Consider the following 17,371-nt stretch of genomic DNA (forward strand, 5'->3'; position numbering starts at 1 on the left):
TAACAGGTTCTACTCTAGCAACATACAGGAATGGATAATATCCAATTTGCATAATGAGTATGATATTGGTTTTGGGTAGGTTGATTGGGGATGTCTTTTCAAGATTATCATTTGGCGTATCTGGAAGAATCGTAACCTCTTTATATTTCAATATGTGTCATGGAATGGTTTTCATACTATTAGAGCCTCGTATAGTTGGGCCAAAAATGTTTTGAAGACCGATCAGAGTCATTTGAATACAGGGAGGAAATTGACCTTATGCTCTAATTTTCCAGGAGGTTGGGTATTTTTAAATACAGATGGTTTCGTTAGGCTTGAGGATGATTCTGCAGCAGCAAGAAGGGTTGTGAAAGGTTGAAATGGGGAGTGGATCATTGGTTATAATAAGTTTCTGGGAAGCTGTTTAGTTTTTTAGGCCAAATTGTGTGGCATATTGGATGGTTTGAATACCCTAATTGATCATGGTTTGGATAAGGTAATGATTCAGACTGATAGTCTTGAAGCGGTGATGACCATTTGGGAGAGTTCTACAGGAGGGTCCAATACGGCTCTAATTAGGAGGATTCTTCAGTTACTGTCTCTGTTTTCTCATTGGAATCTTTTTTATATACCCAGAGAAGAGAACCAGGAAGCTGATAGATTTGCAAAGATGGCTCACTAGGGAAGTGAAGGTTTGCGACTGTTTGGAAGACCCCCGTTTAAGGAGTTAAGCTAGTTGGCATAGTTTATTTCTTATATTTTTCTATTTTTCACCAAAAAAAAAATACAATTATGCATGCATCTGTTATACTACTTTTAACTTTGTTGATTTGATTCTCACTTTCTTTTTTTTCTTTTAACATAGTTCTCATTTTCTTCATTTGCTAAAAATTCATGACATGTATTCTATGATAAGTTTATAACATTTATCTCTTAATAACATGTTTAATTAACGATAACAACCTCTATAACAAGTGAAATCTTGACAGACAAATAAAAGAAAACTGTTATACAGAGAATTGACTACATACAAATTAATATTCGGCACATAAACAATATACCTTCTTTTATTCCACAAACATCCTTGAAAAAGATTATCATTCAAACTTTTATCCTACTTATGAGGTCTAAAAACTCTACTATCATTATTATTTTACCATAGAAAATAATCCAAGTAAATAAATTAACCCGTTTCCAATTAACGCACCCATGTCGTCTTCAAAATGCAAAATGAATCATGACCTTCAGACGTTTTTATAATCATTTTAAAGAAAACCTCCACCATATAACAAAACCATCACAATACAACTTTTATGCAATTTAAAGCCTTTTTTTGGATAATAAAACAACTTGCTTATCTTTAAAATTACAAAATGAAACATCATTAAACAACCTCCTGGATTTGGTTGAGTTTTAACTATGTCCCATCGACATTGACTCACTTCCATGGCTTTAAAGGAAGCTCCTCTGAAAAGATCCAGTTGAAAACCTGGACGTTAAACCTTTAACCATGTTTTCTGTATCGAGATTCACACTCTGCCTTCCGGCTGTCAGGTCCTTCTCCCGATCCCATGGCTTCCATGGATGTTTACCCTCCCACTCATCTTTCTCTTTCTCTGACTGTTGCTTTGATTTCTTCTTCGGTCGCTTTGAAGCCTCTTCTTGATGCTTCTGTACCAGTGATTTCGATCGTTTTTCTTTATTATATTTATCCACCAAATCTGCATCCAAAAAGCTTCTCTTCGTCTTTTCTTCTTCATTCGAAGCAAGCGCAGCAGCCTCATTGTAGGCTTCCAAGTAACTGCGATTAAGAAAGCAGAATCATCATAAACAACTAAACAAATCAATTATGACCATGCAAAATGATTTCCAAAATGTTCAACGTGAGATTCTCACTGCATCTTTGCTTTTTGGGCTCGCTCTAAAGGTGTATCGGTCCACACACTAGTATCACCCCGCCCTTCTTTCGTGCTCTTGCTAAATTTTGTCGATTGCATTGTCACACCAGGCTGACAAGAATAAACAGGTCAGATATTCTAATTAGAGTAATTTCAATTTAAACTCAGAAATCTCATGTGGCAACCAAGAATGCAATTGATATTTTCAGCTTTCCTAGGTGGACGATCCACAATAAGAAGACAAAAATTTCATAAGTTCCAATACGGAGTTGAATATGCAGGAGGATTGAAGGATTTATTCCAAAGGACAAAAACCGATTATGACATTTGTGCAACTAACTACGCAAAAATAGAGCATTGCAGACCAAAATGTCTTACTTTCCTCTCGGGAGGTAGTGTTGTCATCCATTCATCCCTTTTTGGGGGCGCTTTAACTTCCACCTCCGCGAGCAGCTCATCATCACCCTCCATTGATATACCTGCAATAATTAATAGTTCTCTTGATTCTAGATCAACATTCTTTAACACTCCATGAACTGTTGACAAAAGATGCAAAAGAATACTGAACTATTGGAAAATGTTAAAGCCAGTTCATTTAAGAGGTGTAAAAACTCAAAATGTATCCTAGTCATCGCAGCTAAAGAAAATAACGGGAGACATACACATGAATGCACATGCAAGAGCGTGCAGGCACACACATAGATGTTGCATGTAACTACAGAAAATATCTAACCTTGCAATCTTCTCCATTGTGCAGCTTCACGCATTGCTCGCAACTCAGCCTATGGCAGAAAAAGGCTTAATAAGTTAATACTAATAAGTTTATCAAATTAAGACCTGTACTAAGAGCTTGTAAATACCAAATACCTTGAATTCCTCCTGCTCCTCCTTCAGTTTTATTTTCTCATCCAGTGCTTTTCGCTACAAAATGTAAGAAGTTTGATGTTAGAATTACAAGACTGAGACTAAATACTAAAGAGAGAGAGGGAGAGAGAGAATTATAAGTCAACAACAAATTCAAAATGCAGCAATAATTACCTCATGAAATCACTGATAACAAAAAGTAAATGTGCTTAATTACCACACTAACAGGACTACTTAATTCTAGCAATAATACTAGCATAGCAATTCGTATATATGGTAAAAGAAGAGATGCCTCTCTACAATGACGTTGTTCAACCTATTTTGATAGTAATTTTGATGAATATGCCACTCTTCCCACTTTCATCCTTTTCCGCATTTTACCCAAAAATTCAGATTTATATGTTCCTTGGAATCAGATACAAGAGTCAGGTAAAAGATAATGGATCTTAAAACCTCATTTATCAGACTCATAAAGAGAGTGATAAGATCCATATCTCAAAATAGACATTGAACTTCTAAATGTATAAAAAGAATGCAAACAGAATATGTCACTAAGCTATCTATTACATCTACCTGCCCAATACAAAATCTTTATCCAACTAACATAAAATGACCACCAATTCTGGACCTAGCTTACATGAGCTCAAGTTTGAAACAAAACCAAACAAAAACTCAAGAAAAAGGGCAGTTATTTATCAACATGAACAGGGAACAATTTTCACGGACTCTGCAGTTTTGTCTCGTGTTCTTCGGGGTATCATTCTTCTTTCTCCTATCGTTCTCCTCTTCTTAGAAGTAATCTTTTTTTCTTCCATTTTGTTTTCGTTTATCTCAAAATTTCATCTCACTCCACCCCCACTGCCTCTCTTCTTATCCCTGTTTTCACCTCTTCATTATCAATGGTGGATGATCTGTAGCAAGGAGGTAGAATTTGCATTCAAAATCTCTATGTCCAACACTTATCTACCCTATAACCTACCATAGCTTATGTCATCTCAGCACAGGTGCAATTCGCACTACTTCAATCCATCTCCCTTAAACTGCCAAATCAAACTAATAGAGACAGCAATTGACCTACTAAATGACGACATATTTAGAAAGCTATTTATTCAACTTTTACATGTACAACTTTGAACATGATAACATTGTATGTTGGTGAAAACTCAGGAAAAAGATTTACAGCTAATAAGCTTTTCTGCCCACGCAATTGTTTAGATGACACAGGTTCATTAAGCTTAATAAGATCTGTAATAATATTAACTCGGTGATAGGACAAGGTAAAATCTGGGGTCCTATCTCTTGTGAGCATCTCAATACTAAAGAACACTTCAATAAGCTTACAGCATTGGCTCACACAATGAATTGACACAGGCAACGAAGAACCATAAGACCCAAAATGAATGAGACATCTAAGGTATCAACCATGGCTGCATGCAAAATAGACAAATAAAAACCCTCACCTTATCTGGATCTTGTAACTCCTTAAAAGCTTTGTTGAGTATGATAAATGCTTGGTGCGCCTGTGGATGAGGACACTTGTCTGGATGCACCATAAGAGACAGTTTCCAGTACCTAAAGGAAAAACAAAGCAGCTTATGAGAAACACGGTTCAACACAAGTTCACGATCACATCAAGATAAATGGCAAAGTCCATCAACAGATAAACTGCCTCTAAAATGAGAAAAGGACACAAAAAGTAAATAATTTGGGTTTGTTCTCGGTCTTTCACATTTTGGTCAATTCAGGTTTGGGTTTTTTTCGAATGGGTTTTCAAGTTAAGGTTCATTTTCCCCTCTCTAATTATAACAAACTACCACGTACATGCTCATTATTATTAAACTAGGGTGGCGGCGGCGTTGATACAATGTAAAACATCTATTGCTGAGGAAAAAGAAAGATTTGGTATCCAATATGTGCTTAAACAATGAAAGGCAATGAAAAAGAAAATCATGGAACTATTCTTAAATTCTTCCTCATTCATGTAAAAGAAAAAGATCTGCTAATTATCCTCAATAAAAAAAAATAAAGTTGCAATAAAAAACCTTACTTTTTCTTTATATTATCAGCAGTCGTATTTCTGTTTGCTCCTATAACATCATATGGACAATCAGATCCAACACCCATAATTCTTGTGACCTGCTCAGGGAAAAATGAAGAGCTATTGAGTGATTACATACAAGTAACTCTTCATAAAGACAACCATAATGCATCAAGCCAAAGAATTGCTTATCATACAAGTGCATAAGTAACTGAGTATATATACCTAGGACTTTAGGGAACCTACACAATTTCATTGCTGTTCTCAAAATTCTCAAGCTCTAAGCATATTACCAGTTAATACAGAACCAGAAGTATGGAAGAAGAACCAAAGGGCAATAAAAGGTCACGGGTGAAAATTTCCACATTTCAGAAGAAGCTCAATGTTGCAATTTTTATGGCTTTGCCAATAAAAGATATATGGCTAAATCTGAATAAGCTACATAAGGGGTAAATTTTGGAACCTCTTCAAAACGTTCTGCTTCATTTGCCGATTCAGCCTCAGCAACCAGAGCAGGTGGTGGAGGTCCAATAAAGAGTTCATCATCTTCCTCTATCTCAGCTTCTCTAGATTAATTTGTGAAAAGGATGCCAGAGAAAAAGTTAAAAAAGCCAGCATTAATTTTCTGATACAAAATAAGGATATCCAAAATGACTTTGACAATTATGCAGACCAGACTTGTATAAAATGAAAACATGTGAAACTCAAAATGACAAAAAGTGGAACCAATAAAAGCTGAGTAAAAATACTTCATTACATAGAATACCTGAGCTCAGCCTGGGCTTCTGTTAATTTGGCTGCTGCAGCAAGTAACTCAGCTGAGGGCATTGCAGGGCCAATCACCCTGTAAAAAGATGAAAGCAATGAAGAGGTTAGATATCGAAACTAGTAATCCCATGCATCTGCAAGAAGTATCAACCATCCAGCCTAAGGATGGAAATCAGAATTACTGCTACCAAGTTCAACAAAAACAATCACAAATCCAAGGCATAACGACAACAAATATGTCCAAGAAATTGAAATCCTAATCATCATTAGATGTTAGAATAATTTAGGACCATAAATATGTTAAGTAAATATCATTAGTCTTTTATATTTCCTTATGATCAATGGTTTTTGTTTGTGTGTTTTCTAAAAGTTGAATCAACAGGAATAACTGATAAATTATGCTGAAAACAGCAAAGTTTAAGTCTTGCAGTATTGATGCCACTTACAATCGCTTGTTTTCTTGTCAGCTTAAGTAACACATATATGCCAACCAGAATACAACCATGCATAGAAGTTCACACCACCTCCACACAGAAGCAACACCCGAATTCCTCTTCCGAGGACGACACATCAACTGTCAGGTATTTTCTCCTCTTTCTTGAAAATCATAATTACATTTCTACCGAAGGACTTGAACCACTTAACTGCAGTTTTGGAATATAACAAGGAGTAGAAGGGGCAACCATGAGCATTGATTAAATTGTGGTGATTTTCACTGCCTGTTTGACATCCTTTTTCAGATGGTCCATTTTGTTTTATTCCTAAATCACCCCATCAGTTAGAACTTGAGACACAAATTTAGAAGTCTGATGCTAGGATTTTGGGAATGATGGGTGGGGTTTGTGTATGGAAGATGGCTACCTACAAGTTTTAGTCAAAGAGAAGTAGGTCACCGAGTGGAACAAAGAAAAATGCTCATCCTTTCAGAAAATTGATCAAATTTATAGCTCCTACCAAGAAAAGGAAAAGAAAAGCATAAGAAAAGGCTAGAATAAACACCTTCTTTTAGGGGTGGCAGAATCATCTCTGTCTGAATTATTTTCATCCATTACTTGGCTAGATTCAGCATGCTCTGGGATAGAGTGTGCATCCTTCACCGAACCAGAATTTGTGAGTTGTTGCTCTTTGGGTTCTGTATGAGCCTGAATCAAGTGGCCAACAACACCCAAGGTAGGACGAGATTTTGAAGAGAGTAAAAACACTCTATCACCATTTTCTTTTAGTTTTAAAGATAGGAATAGCTTCTTCAAATGCTTATTCAGTGATCTTTCAGATATGCCCTTTATGTCAACAGCTTGCCCATCATCAATCATTTGAAGAAGCTACAATGGAAACAAATATCAGAACATATGGACGACAAAATTATGATATTGCAGAGAGAAGGAAAATTAGGATAAAAATATCAAGAACACTCAAATTGAAATAAAAATAGAAGCAGCAATGTTCACTTCAATCAAAATAGTCGCTTTGCAGTCTAATCAGTACGAACTATAAAATTAAATACAAAACGGAAAAGAAACTATATCATTTTATCAATCTTACTTCTAGCCCAAAAGTCAACTTACGTCCATACCACCAACAAACTACAAAGTAAAAGAATCAGAGAAAAAGAGAAAACGCAATGTTCATCGATACTTGATAAGACAATATAAATTTGCTCGCTATTTAATTACAATAATTAAAGAATACCTGTTTCAAATCATTACCAACATTAGGAAACTCCTTCAAAATCTGTTGGACGACAACTTCAGGCTCAACCCGCCTTTTATCCCCTTCAGAATCAGACCCGGATGAGGAATCGGAGCCGGATTTAGAGTCAGACCCATAATCCCTTCTCTTCTCCCTTCTATCCTCCCTCCGGGATTTCCTTCTTTTTCTCTCCCTTTCTTTCTCCTTCCTCTTTCTTTTCTCTCTTTTTCGCTCTTTCTCCCTCCTGGAACTTTCATCCTTCCTACGCCGGACTTTCCGATGCCGATGGCGCCTTTCCAACGACGATTTAGAATCGTCTGAGGTTGACGGAGATGAAGATGAAGTGGGTGTGTCGTCTACATGTTTCTTCCTTGTTTTTCTTCCCATTTTTGTTCTCTGCAAAGAAACCCCAATAGCTCGCGTAAAAAATACGAAGTTTTTAAAATTGCAAAAAATACCATCGTATTTGTATATTTCTCAATTCAAGATCAAAGTTTATTTATTTATTTGAATATTGTAAAAAAAATAGAAGATAAAAGGAGGTTTAGAATTAATTTTTTAAATGCCTAGAAATTCACAGGTATTGAGTGTTAATTTATATAAATATGCAGAAAAAATTAACAATTTAGAAACTATGTTGATTTTCTAAAAATTTATCGGTCTATGGTGATTATGTAAAGAGAAAAGAAAACGTATCCTACGCGCACTGTAGGACGCATTTTCTATGTTGATTTTGGAGAGAGAAAAGAAAATGTATCCTACGCCCTGTAGAATGCATTTTCCAAAAATACGTCCTACAAGAAACGTTTTCACTACCACATCAATGAAAACGCGTCCTGTAAGACGCATTTTCCTTTCAACAATAATCGTAACTTTTCCAACGACTAGAAGGGCTCCAACAACTATAAAATTTCTTATATAAACCCCTTCAAACTTCATTCTTTCAACCAAGTACTCAATACTCATTCTTCCATCCTATATTCTCAATCATCAATTTCCAATCCTCAATTTTTAATTTGTTTTCTAATTTTCCCAAATTGTATACTTTGTTTTACATCCTAAATGTACACTAATTTACAATATACAAAACTTATTTATTGAATTGGTTTGTTTTATACCCTATCATATTGTGAGTTTAACATTTACAACTATTTCATTACTTTTTCATTTAAGTTTTTCTCCTTCCATTTGTTCACCCCAATATTTTGAGAAAGCAAATAATAGAATGTCAGTACAGAAAAAGATTAAAACTTTGACTTGCGTATTATAATGTATCTTACTTCAATAATTAATATTAACTTACACTTTACAGAAAAAATGACATGAATAAACGAATAAGTTAGTGTTTTCACTACACAAGTTATTGTTTTAATTAGCTCTTCTCCTCGATGCTCCCAGGTTGTGTGGACATGTTGGCTTCATATGCCCTAGGTTCCTACAATATGTGCATAATCTCAGTGTGTCTCATTGTTCCCGATTATCCATATTTCCTTGTATAAGAGTTGAGTTCGACCGACGTTTCGGCTTACGCCGCGAATTCTTATTCAGTACCAACTTGAAATGAGCGTGCAAAGTAGGCGGCCACATGCCTCCATCCAAGATAGGTGGGAATTCAAATTTCCAAACATTATAAGAACATTCAAGTTTGTAAACTTTGTCAACGTAGGCCATGCAATCTATACGTTTCGAGGTACATGTCGCAATTGCATGTGTACATGGATAATGAAGTGCTTGAAATCTCCCACAATCGTAGGTCATTTGTCTCAGGTATACACTATATGCTCCACCGATAATTCCACAGTCAAGTCTATGGGGCTGCTAAACCTGGAATATTAGATTTTGTCGCGAGTGACACACTAAAGTCATTGACTTCGTGATTTCTACATTTTCCCCAATATCTTTCAACACTGACTCGTGCCAAATGTAATCGCACTTTATCTGTCCAGCGTATGTCTCAGCCTGCTTTTGAAATAATACTGCTAATCTAAAATACATTTCCTTGACCACCGAGGTTACCGACAAATGATGCGTCCCTTTCAGTACGAAATTAATGCATTCTGTTAGGTTCCATGTCATGTGCCCATATCATAGTCCTCCATCATACAACTGTGTCCACTACTCCTTTGGTATTCCATCGAGGTACTCAGCACCCAGTTGGTTTACAGCCCGTAGTCTCTCCAACATCTTATGGAATCGATGTTGGACGAGCTCATAACCTGTCGGTGACAATCAATAATGCATTCAAGAAAATCAACCTAAATGTATATGTTAAATTGTTTTATATGAAACCAATTCTATGCACAATGTACCCATGTTAATAACATGTCGTCGCTCTACATCCTTATTGTATTGACCAATATAGTTAGGGCCAATGTGACACAAACAATGCCTATGGTGTGCACGAACCCATAAGCTTGAACGTTGATCGAATACAACCTGTATTTTGATGCCCCTGTAAAAAATGATGCACACATCGGGTTGCAGCACAACATGCCTTCTCAGGTTAGTTAGGAAGAAATCTCAGTCATCACCTGATTCTTCTAGAGTTATTGCAAAAGTCATTAGCAAGATTCTTCAGTTACCATCTTGTGCAACAACTAATAACAACTTATGCACTTAACTTCCATATAGGAATGTGTCGTCAATTTGGACAAGTGGCTTAAAGTACCAGAATGTAGTTACGCATTACTTGAAAGTCCAAAAATAAAGAAGTGGAAAACTCTTTTTCCAAGGACCAAGCGATCGTCGTAATACGCAGGCTCCATTTGCAGCTTAATTACGGAACCTGGTATGTACCATTCTAGTACTTGACACCATTGCAACAATTCATTGTAGGATTTCTCCTACCCGTTGTGCATCTTCTCCAACGCGTTCTGCTTTGCTAACCATGCCTTGTGGTAAGACACGATGTAATCAAACTCATTGCGAATGTGTGCAATCAAAACAGGGATCGAAATCCTAGGACTCGCTTTGACCATGGGTAATATAAAGTCATATATCATGTCTGAATCCAATTTTAGATGATCATTCGACACGCTTGAAAAATTATAAATTGGGTCATCATACGTAATAGAATGTAAAAAAAAAGGTCAAAATTCGAGTCAGTGTTATTAACTATGATACATACCAACTACAACACATGTATCTAGCATAGTAAACTTCCTAATCGTCTAGAACGCTGACTTCTTCCTAACAGATGCCATGATTTTCTATGGACATCCTGTTCCACAAATTGCGCACTTCGCCTCATATTTCTAGGATTGAGAGCATATAAGGGTGAAGTTGACGCAAAACTGTATTTGATATTGCTTGACTGCAACTACAAAAACATCTTTGGATTCAAACTCCATCTAACCTCTAAATAGTCAAAATTTGTTGACGAAGTCCGAAGTAGAAATCCTGTAAAAAATATGTTAAATAGGCGGTGTCTGCAAGTATACAGGTTAGGTTGTAATATAGTTACAACAAAGTAGGTAAGTACTCCAAGGATCGTACCCAAGAGAGGTGAGAACTAAATTAATACTGACCTAAGCATAGATAGAGCTAATTAGTACTTTAAATAAATTATATTATGACTAAGCATAAAGAAAGATTTTTGGTATTTTTATAACTAAAGAATAAAATAATATAAACTGAAAAACTTTAGGAAATTTACTATGGAAACTGAATTAGATCTGAACATGGGTGACTAGCTTGCTTCGGTAATCATAACTAACTATTGCTTCAGGTTCCCTATTCAATCAACAAGTCGTTACCCTAGCAGGATCTCTCGATCTTTTACTAGAATAGCGAGTCGGCAAGAACTACTTATCTCTCAACCTCACAGTCTAGACTGGTTCGGGGTTAAGGTGTCCACGGATAGGCCATACCAATTTTGGGTTAATTCCCCACCAAGATGACTTCATAAGGTCGTCAAGCCTAGGGTTTAAGTTCTTCCTTCCCAAACAACTGATCCACTTAAGAAAATCCCGCACAACAATCAATTAATCATACCTCCACTCGCTAATCCCCTACAAAAGGATTAGTTCCTTATGGATCTCAAAAACATAATAAACTTGATATAAAATATGAACATTAATAGCAAATCAAGAGGCAAAGATTTAAGAGAAGCCTGAATTGTATTTAATTGAAGCACAGAATCCACACAGAGTTGATTGAGTTCCACAAATCAGATCTCCCGACAAATGCAAAATTGAAAATAACCTAAAGCCTAAGAAAAGGGAAAAGCTAAAAATGAAACTATGAAGAAAATTATACAATACGAAAAGATGTCCATAAAAAGTGTTAAATGAGCCTATTTATAGAGTTAGGATTGTCGTCGTCCTCAACCCTAGGTCAACTAACACTCTCATGTTTAATATTTGATTGTGCAAACAAAAACTACCTTGGCTCGTAAATATTTCTCGTATATGACCGGTGTCGCAACACCCTAGTGCCTGTGTCGGAACATTGAAGGCAGTATGCTCGTACTCAGGGTAGCTTCAAGGGTGTGCCGTGACATCCATTGGTTGTGTTGTGATGTTGAAGGCATTCTTGGAATTCTTACTCTATCCTTCCTATGTTGCAACATTAAGCTCCCCATGTTCCAACATATCGTCCAATATTGAGTTGGTACGCCCTCTAATGGTCTCCTGTACACTCACAAAGTATATTAGCTCACCTTTAGGCCTCATTTGGCCCCTAAGGTCAATAACATACTCGAATTACACTTTTTATTAAATGTAAACGAAACTAAGAAAACTTAATTAAAACATAATAAAAATGTTTATATTCAAGCTCTTCAAGTGCAAAAACTAGTTTAATATGCTACACCAAATTATGACAGATTAAACTCCGCTACACTTAAGTCATTGCTTGTCCTCAAGTAAATCAAATAAAGACAGTAACTAAAAGACGACCTTTGAGCAAATGGTACAAATGTTAGTTTTGGAGCACATGACTAGGAATTTCATATTTACACATAATCTTGGCATGATATATAGCTGACTTACCACTTTTGATATCTAACACCTAAGTTCAGTATATTATAAAGCATACAAACATTAAGGGTTTCAAATGTAGAGATCCATTAATAAGTTATACAAGCAATTTAATTATCCTAGACGAATACAAACAGTCGTAAATGGAATTATTTAGTATGATGTCAATTCATAAATAAGTCTACCTAGATCACATAAAGCTTTTCGGCTTGTAACATTTTGAGGCTTAGGATAGGTATGAAATTCAAGAACATTAAGTGTCAAATAGTTTCAAGCATGAAAATAGTTTGACACATCGTATTGTGTGCCATTCTCCCATTTAATGATTCTTACCCATTCACCACCTTATTTCTCCTTCTCTCACCTTCCTTATTTCTCTATAGTAAACCATAACATAATACAACAACTATGGCTAGCTTACGAGTTTGTGTGCACTAATGAACGAGTCTCTCTATTTTTGGTGACTTTGTCACTTTTCTTTCTTCCCTTTCAATACATTTCTCATTCACAAATGCTTTTACTCTCAAGAACTTTTTCTATTCATTTTTATTTTATTTTGAATTTTTCTTTTGCTACACATATTGGCTAACCTATAATCACTCTATCACACTGATCCTTCCTATTTCACTCTATTTTCACAAAAATTTCACCGTAATGTATCTACTTAACCTTTAATATGTATGTCTAGATGTTTATAGTCGTGTAGTTCAGGACCAAAGAGAAAAGGGAAAATACAAAGTAATGTTTTTTGCTTGAATTTTGCGTCAAAGTTCATCAAGTAGTGTTTTCTGGCTCAAATATAGGTACTAAGGATGAATAAATAGGGTTAGCTTTTTAACTCTTGGTGTATGCCAAAAAATGCCTTAAGTCGTCCCTAGGTATCTCAATATTCACAAATTTAATTAACCAAACAATCACAAATTCAACAATTTATCATACATACTAGTATGCTTTCTCTATATTTTCTATACCACATGGTACATTTAATTGCTCAATACTTATTTATAGTGTAATATATAAAACTTGTGTAATATATAAAACTTAGTAATCTAATAATAAAAAATTTAAAGTCATCTACTTTCATGCCAAATTTATAGTAAGTGCAATCACCCTATATATATGCTCCTAACCAATCACTTGTATTTCTACAAGCTCAAGCACACAATTGATAATAAAAATTTAAAAGAAAAACATAAAAATCAAAAAAAAATTTCTATGTTACCCCCGCTTTAGATAACACATTGTCCTCAATGTGTAGCCCTGAAAGGTTAAAGAAATAAGTTACCCAATTGATCATGATAGTTTCGTAAGTTGTTGGTGGGTGCTTCTTCCTTTGCTTGTTGTGAGCTCTAATTTGTTCTGCTTCTTCTATGTAGGGTTCCTACATAGGAAACTTTAATACAGAATAATAAAGTATATAACAATCTACTCCTACAAATAAAATTTAACACAAATTATCCCAATAGTTACAATCTTTTAAAAATAAAAGTTTAATCATCTTCCTCAAAGTCCATCTCCTTATCCTTTTCTCCTTCATCATCTTCGCTTTCTTATTTATTTTCATGCTTCTCTTCTTCCTACTCAAGATGCGTTGGCCCGAACATATCCAACGTATAATTAGGTACTTTAATGTTGTTTTTCTGTGTGAATTCTAAAAAATTGGGACTGATTCTTGCATCCAATGTATCATCTAATCTAACTTTGGATGACTGCTCTTGCCAATTTATTGTCGGGCTATCAATTTTATTTTCCTTTTAGTTGAGGCTGGAGTAGTCGTTTTCTCTTATTTGCGTTTGTTCCACTCATTTATTTTTTTTGCCCAAAGCTTTATGTACTACGTATACAGTGTGCCTCCAATTATGCTTCGGGATGGCTTCATGGACTTCTTAGTGGACACCATTAGAACATATACTCTGTTGCATAAGGCCGTTACTAAGGGGGGAAGGACGACTCCCACTTTCTGGTTGTTGAAACACCGTTTCATATTTTGGTATATCCATGTTTCGATGCATATCTGTTTCTTCTGTAAAATAGTGTAAAGCAAAACCATTCGAAAAGTATTGACATTAGAAACATTCAACGCAGGAGCTATTTGAGTGCACAGAAATTCAATCCAAATTTTTGCTTCAGGAAACATTATTGCTTGATTAAACGAAGTTAGGATATCAATACTTGGGCGATATTTCCATTTGCCCCTTCCTTTCGTTAGATAGTTTGTAACATTGTCCATATTTATGTCTCTAAAGTCATCTAAATTAGTTTATTCTACAAAGCCTTTCTTATAAATGGAGCATTAGAAAATTCGCAAATAATTCTAGTGGTAATTCATACTTCCTTCACTTGCACCGGTATTGTTTCCCAAGTTAGGCCTTTAGTCCTTTTAGACTCTTGGTCCCTCAAAGATGCGTAAAATTCTTGAACTACAGGGACCATAACAGATTCTTTTGGGATCACATGGAAGTGTTCCCATATATGATATTGGACCAAAGGCCAAACCTTCTGGCAGAAAAGGATCAAGGGTTCAAATCCCCTCTCTTGAATAAATGTTGTTCCCTGAAGTTCTAGAACATATTTCTCAACATTTTGATTCGAGAAATTAAAGGGATTTGGAACTTTCGATGGTTTCGGTTCACTAGTTCTCCTAACTTTTCTTGGAGGCATATTCAATGGTATTTAAGGCTAATACTAATAAACCAACAAGTCAAATTATCAATGGAACAATAAAAGGATTAGGTAGGAACCCTTAACATTGTATAATTTATTCAAAATTCCTTGAAAAATCGCTCATTGTTGTTCCTTTGATTGTTTTCCTCTTGCTCCTACACTAAATCAACTTGAAAGGAGAAGGAATTTGCAACAAAATGATTATGCATAGTGAAAAGAGGTTTAGGGTTTAGGAGGTTTTAAAAAAATTAAAAGGATTTGGGAGAGTTTAATTGTTAAAAGAGGTTTAGTCTTAGGTTAAAAATAGTTTTTAGGTTTTTAAAATGGTGAGTGAAGGCTAAAAATTGGGTTAAAACATGGTTTATGCCGTCGGGTTGCGCAACTAATTCGGGTCAACCTTGTAGAAAATTGCAGTGATGTCACAACACAGTGGTTCCGTGTTGCGATATCCTTGGTAGTTTACCGTTGTCGCAACATCTGGGTTTGATATCGTGACACACTTTAAAATTTTGGAAATCTAAGTAGGCTAACGACTATGACGCGACATTGAGATGATTTTCTCAAATCTTTGTTATTGGACACGGTGTTGCGACACCGAAGTTCCGTGTTGCTACATCGACTCTATTTTGAGCCAAATTTCTGCTCCCAAAATGTTTTCGGTTTCTATAATACACAATGTTAGTAAAAATTAAAGTCCAAGCTTAGCAGTTAGTTAAAAATACAAAAAATGTACATAAAATTAGAGTTTAATTAAAATGTCAAGTTTTGCTACCAGATTCATCTATCAGCTCGATCAGTGTTCCCGATGATGCTTTCTTTGTCTTATATTTGTCCCTGTTCGTCCAACATTCATCATGCCATTCCACCTTGTTGTGCTGGTCCTACTCTTTGAATTTACTTTTTCGGTCTGCACTAATCACAAAAAATATTTCCCCTAGCTCAGGACTATTAGGGATTTTCACAAATATTTCATAACATTGCCTCTCTAATCTCTTTTTGTCTACCTCATCTTATCGGTGAAAAAATTTAAAAATTTTAGTTTCACCATTGATCTTCATGGTTAATTTATTCTTTTCCAAATCAATGGTGGATTTTGGCGTTGCTAGGAATGTTTACCTAACAAGATTGGTATCAATCAGTCTTCCTCGAAATCGAGTATCACAAAATCTGCTAGGCTGATGAAGCTGCGCATTTTGACTAACACATCTTTCAATACTCCTTTTGGATGCTTTGAAGATCTGTCAGCCAAATATTGTGTAATTTGAGTGTTCTTGAGGTCCTCTATCCTGAGTTTTTTGTATATAGATAAGGGCATTAAATTTATGCTAGCTCCTAAATCATATAGGGCTTTGCTAAAATGAATACTTTCTATCTCTATGGGGATTGTAAACCTTCCTGGGTTTTTAAGTTTTTGGGGAACCTATCTAGATATGATCGTACTACATAAGGCGTTTATGTTAACTTGCTCTCCTGTTTTAATTTTCCTACTCCTAGACATAATTTCTTTGGGGAATTTGGTGTACTTAGGGACTTTTTAAATTAAATCAATCAGAGGCAAATTAACATTTAATGTTTTAAATAAGTTTAGAAAACTTAAAAATTCATCTTCATCCCACCTTTTTTTTCCTCCAACCGTGATGAGAATGGTACTTTTGCAAGTGCAGGTTTTTTAATTTGTCCATCCCCGACTCAACTGTCGGTTTGGCTACCTCCTCTAGTTCCGGTTCTTCGTCAGCTTCTTGGAGGTCTTCTCGAAGATGTTCAACATTCTCTTTTGTTCCCTTGTGTGTCAGTGTCTTTGGGCCACTCAGTACTTTGCTTGAATAGAGCGCAATTGCTTTCACATGCTCATTCTCTTCCCTTCGACGATTATCTTTAGAATTACTAAGAATTTCCAGGCCAATTTGTCTCTTAATGTCTCCCATCATACTAATCAATTAGCTTATCTAATTTTCTAGTTTATTCAATGTTTTTATAGAATTGGTGCACTCAGATTGCACCTATTTCACGTCTGTCCTCATTGACTGCATTTCCCCCTCGATCTGATCCAAGCATTGACCACATACAGTATGGCCATTTGGGTTGGCCCATTCTTAAGGCTTCTGTAAATAAAGAGGTTGGTAATTAGCATTTTTAACTTGGCTAGGATTATTACCTCTACATTGGTTTCTGCCCCATCTCAAGTTCGGGTAATCTCTCCATCTAGGATTATAAGTATTTGAATAGAGATTTCCACCCTATTCCTGATGTAATTCATATCCTCGGTAAGATTATTAATGTAATGGAAGAGTGGTTTGTCTTATTCAGATATAGATGATGCACTGGATGAGAATTCTATACGGTTTAACCTGTCCACTATTTGTTGATATCTATCATCCTCTTGAACCGCTTTGACTGTGGATGGCTTCTGGCCATATGTGTAAGGTTCTGTTGGCCATTGGTAGGAATTCACTGCTATACTCTCTATTAGTTCATATGAATCATCATATCTC

The 17,371-nt window shown here is 35.6% G+C and overlaps 1 protein-coding gene across 1 annotated transcript; it reads right to left on the reverse strand.

Moving 5' to 3' along the window:
* Positions 1-1,210: 1,210 nt before the first annotated feature.
* Positions 1,211-7,679, reverse strand: LOC105783344 (uncharacterized). Its single transcript, XM_012608750.2, has 11 exons — positions 7,237-7,679; positions 6,547-6,869; positions 5,546-5,623; positions 5,243-5,345; positions 4,789-4,877; positions 4,202-4,313; positions 2,745-2,798; positions 2,611-2,659; positions 2,256-2,356; positions 1,876-1,988; positions 1,211-1,780 (listed from the first exon to the last, which is right to left on the reverse strand). The coding sequence occupies exons 1-11, from the start codon at positions 7,621-7,623 to the stop codon at positions 1,432-1,434; spliced, it is 1,758 nt and encodes a 585-aa protein (XP_012464204.1). The 5' UTR covers positions 7,624-7,679; the 3' UTR covers positions 1,211-1,431.
* Positions 7,680-17,371: the final 9,692 nt, after the last annotated feature.

This window comes from Gossypium raimondii, chromosome 13 (genome assembly GCF_025698545.1).
Source record: "Gossypium raimondii isolate GPD5lz chromosome 13, ASM2569854v1, whole genome shotgun sequence".
Classification (NCBI taxonomy): domain Eukaryota; kingdom Viridiplantae; phylum Streptophyta; class Magnoliopsida; order Malvales; family Malvaceae; genus Gossypium; species Gossypium raimondii.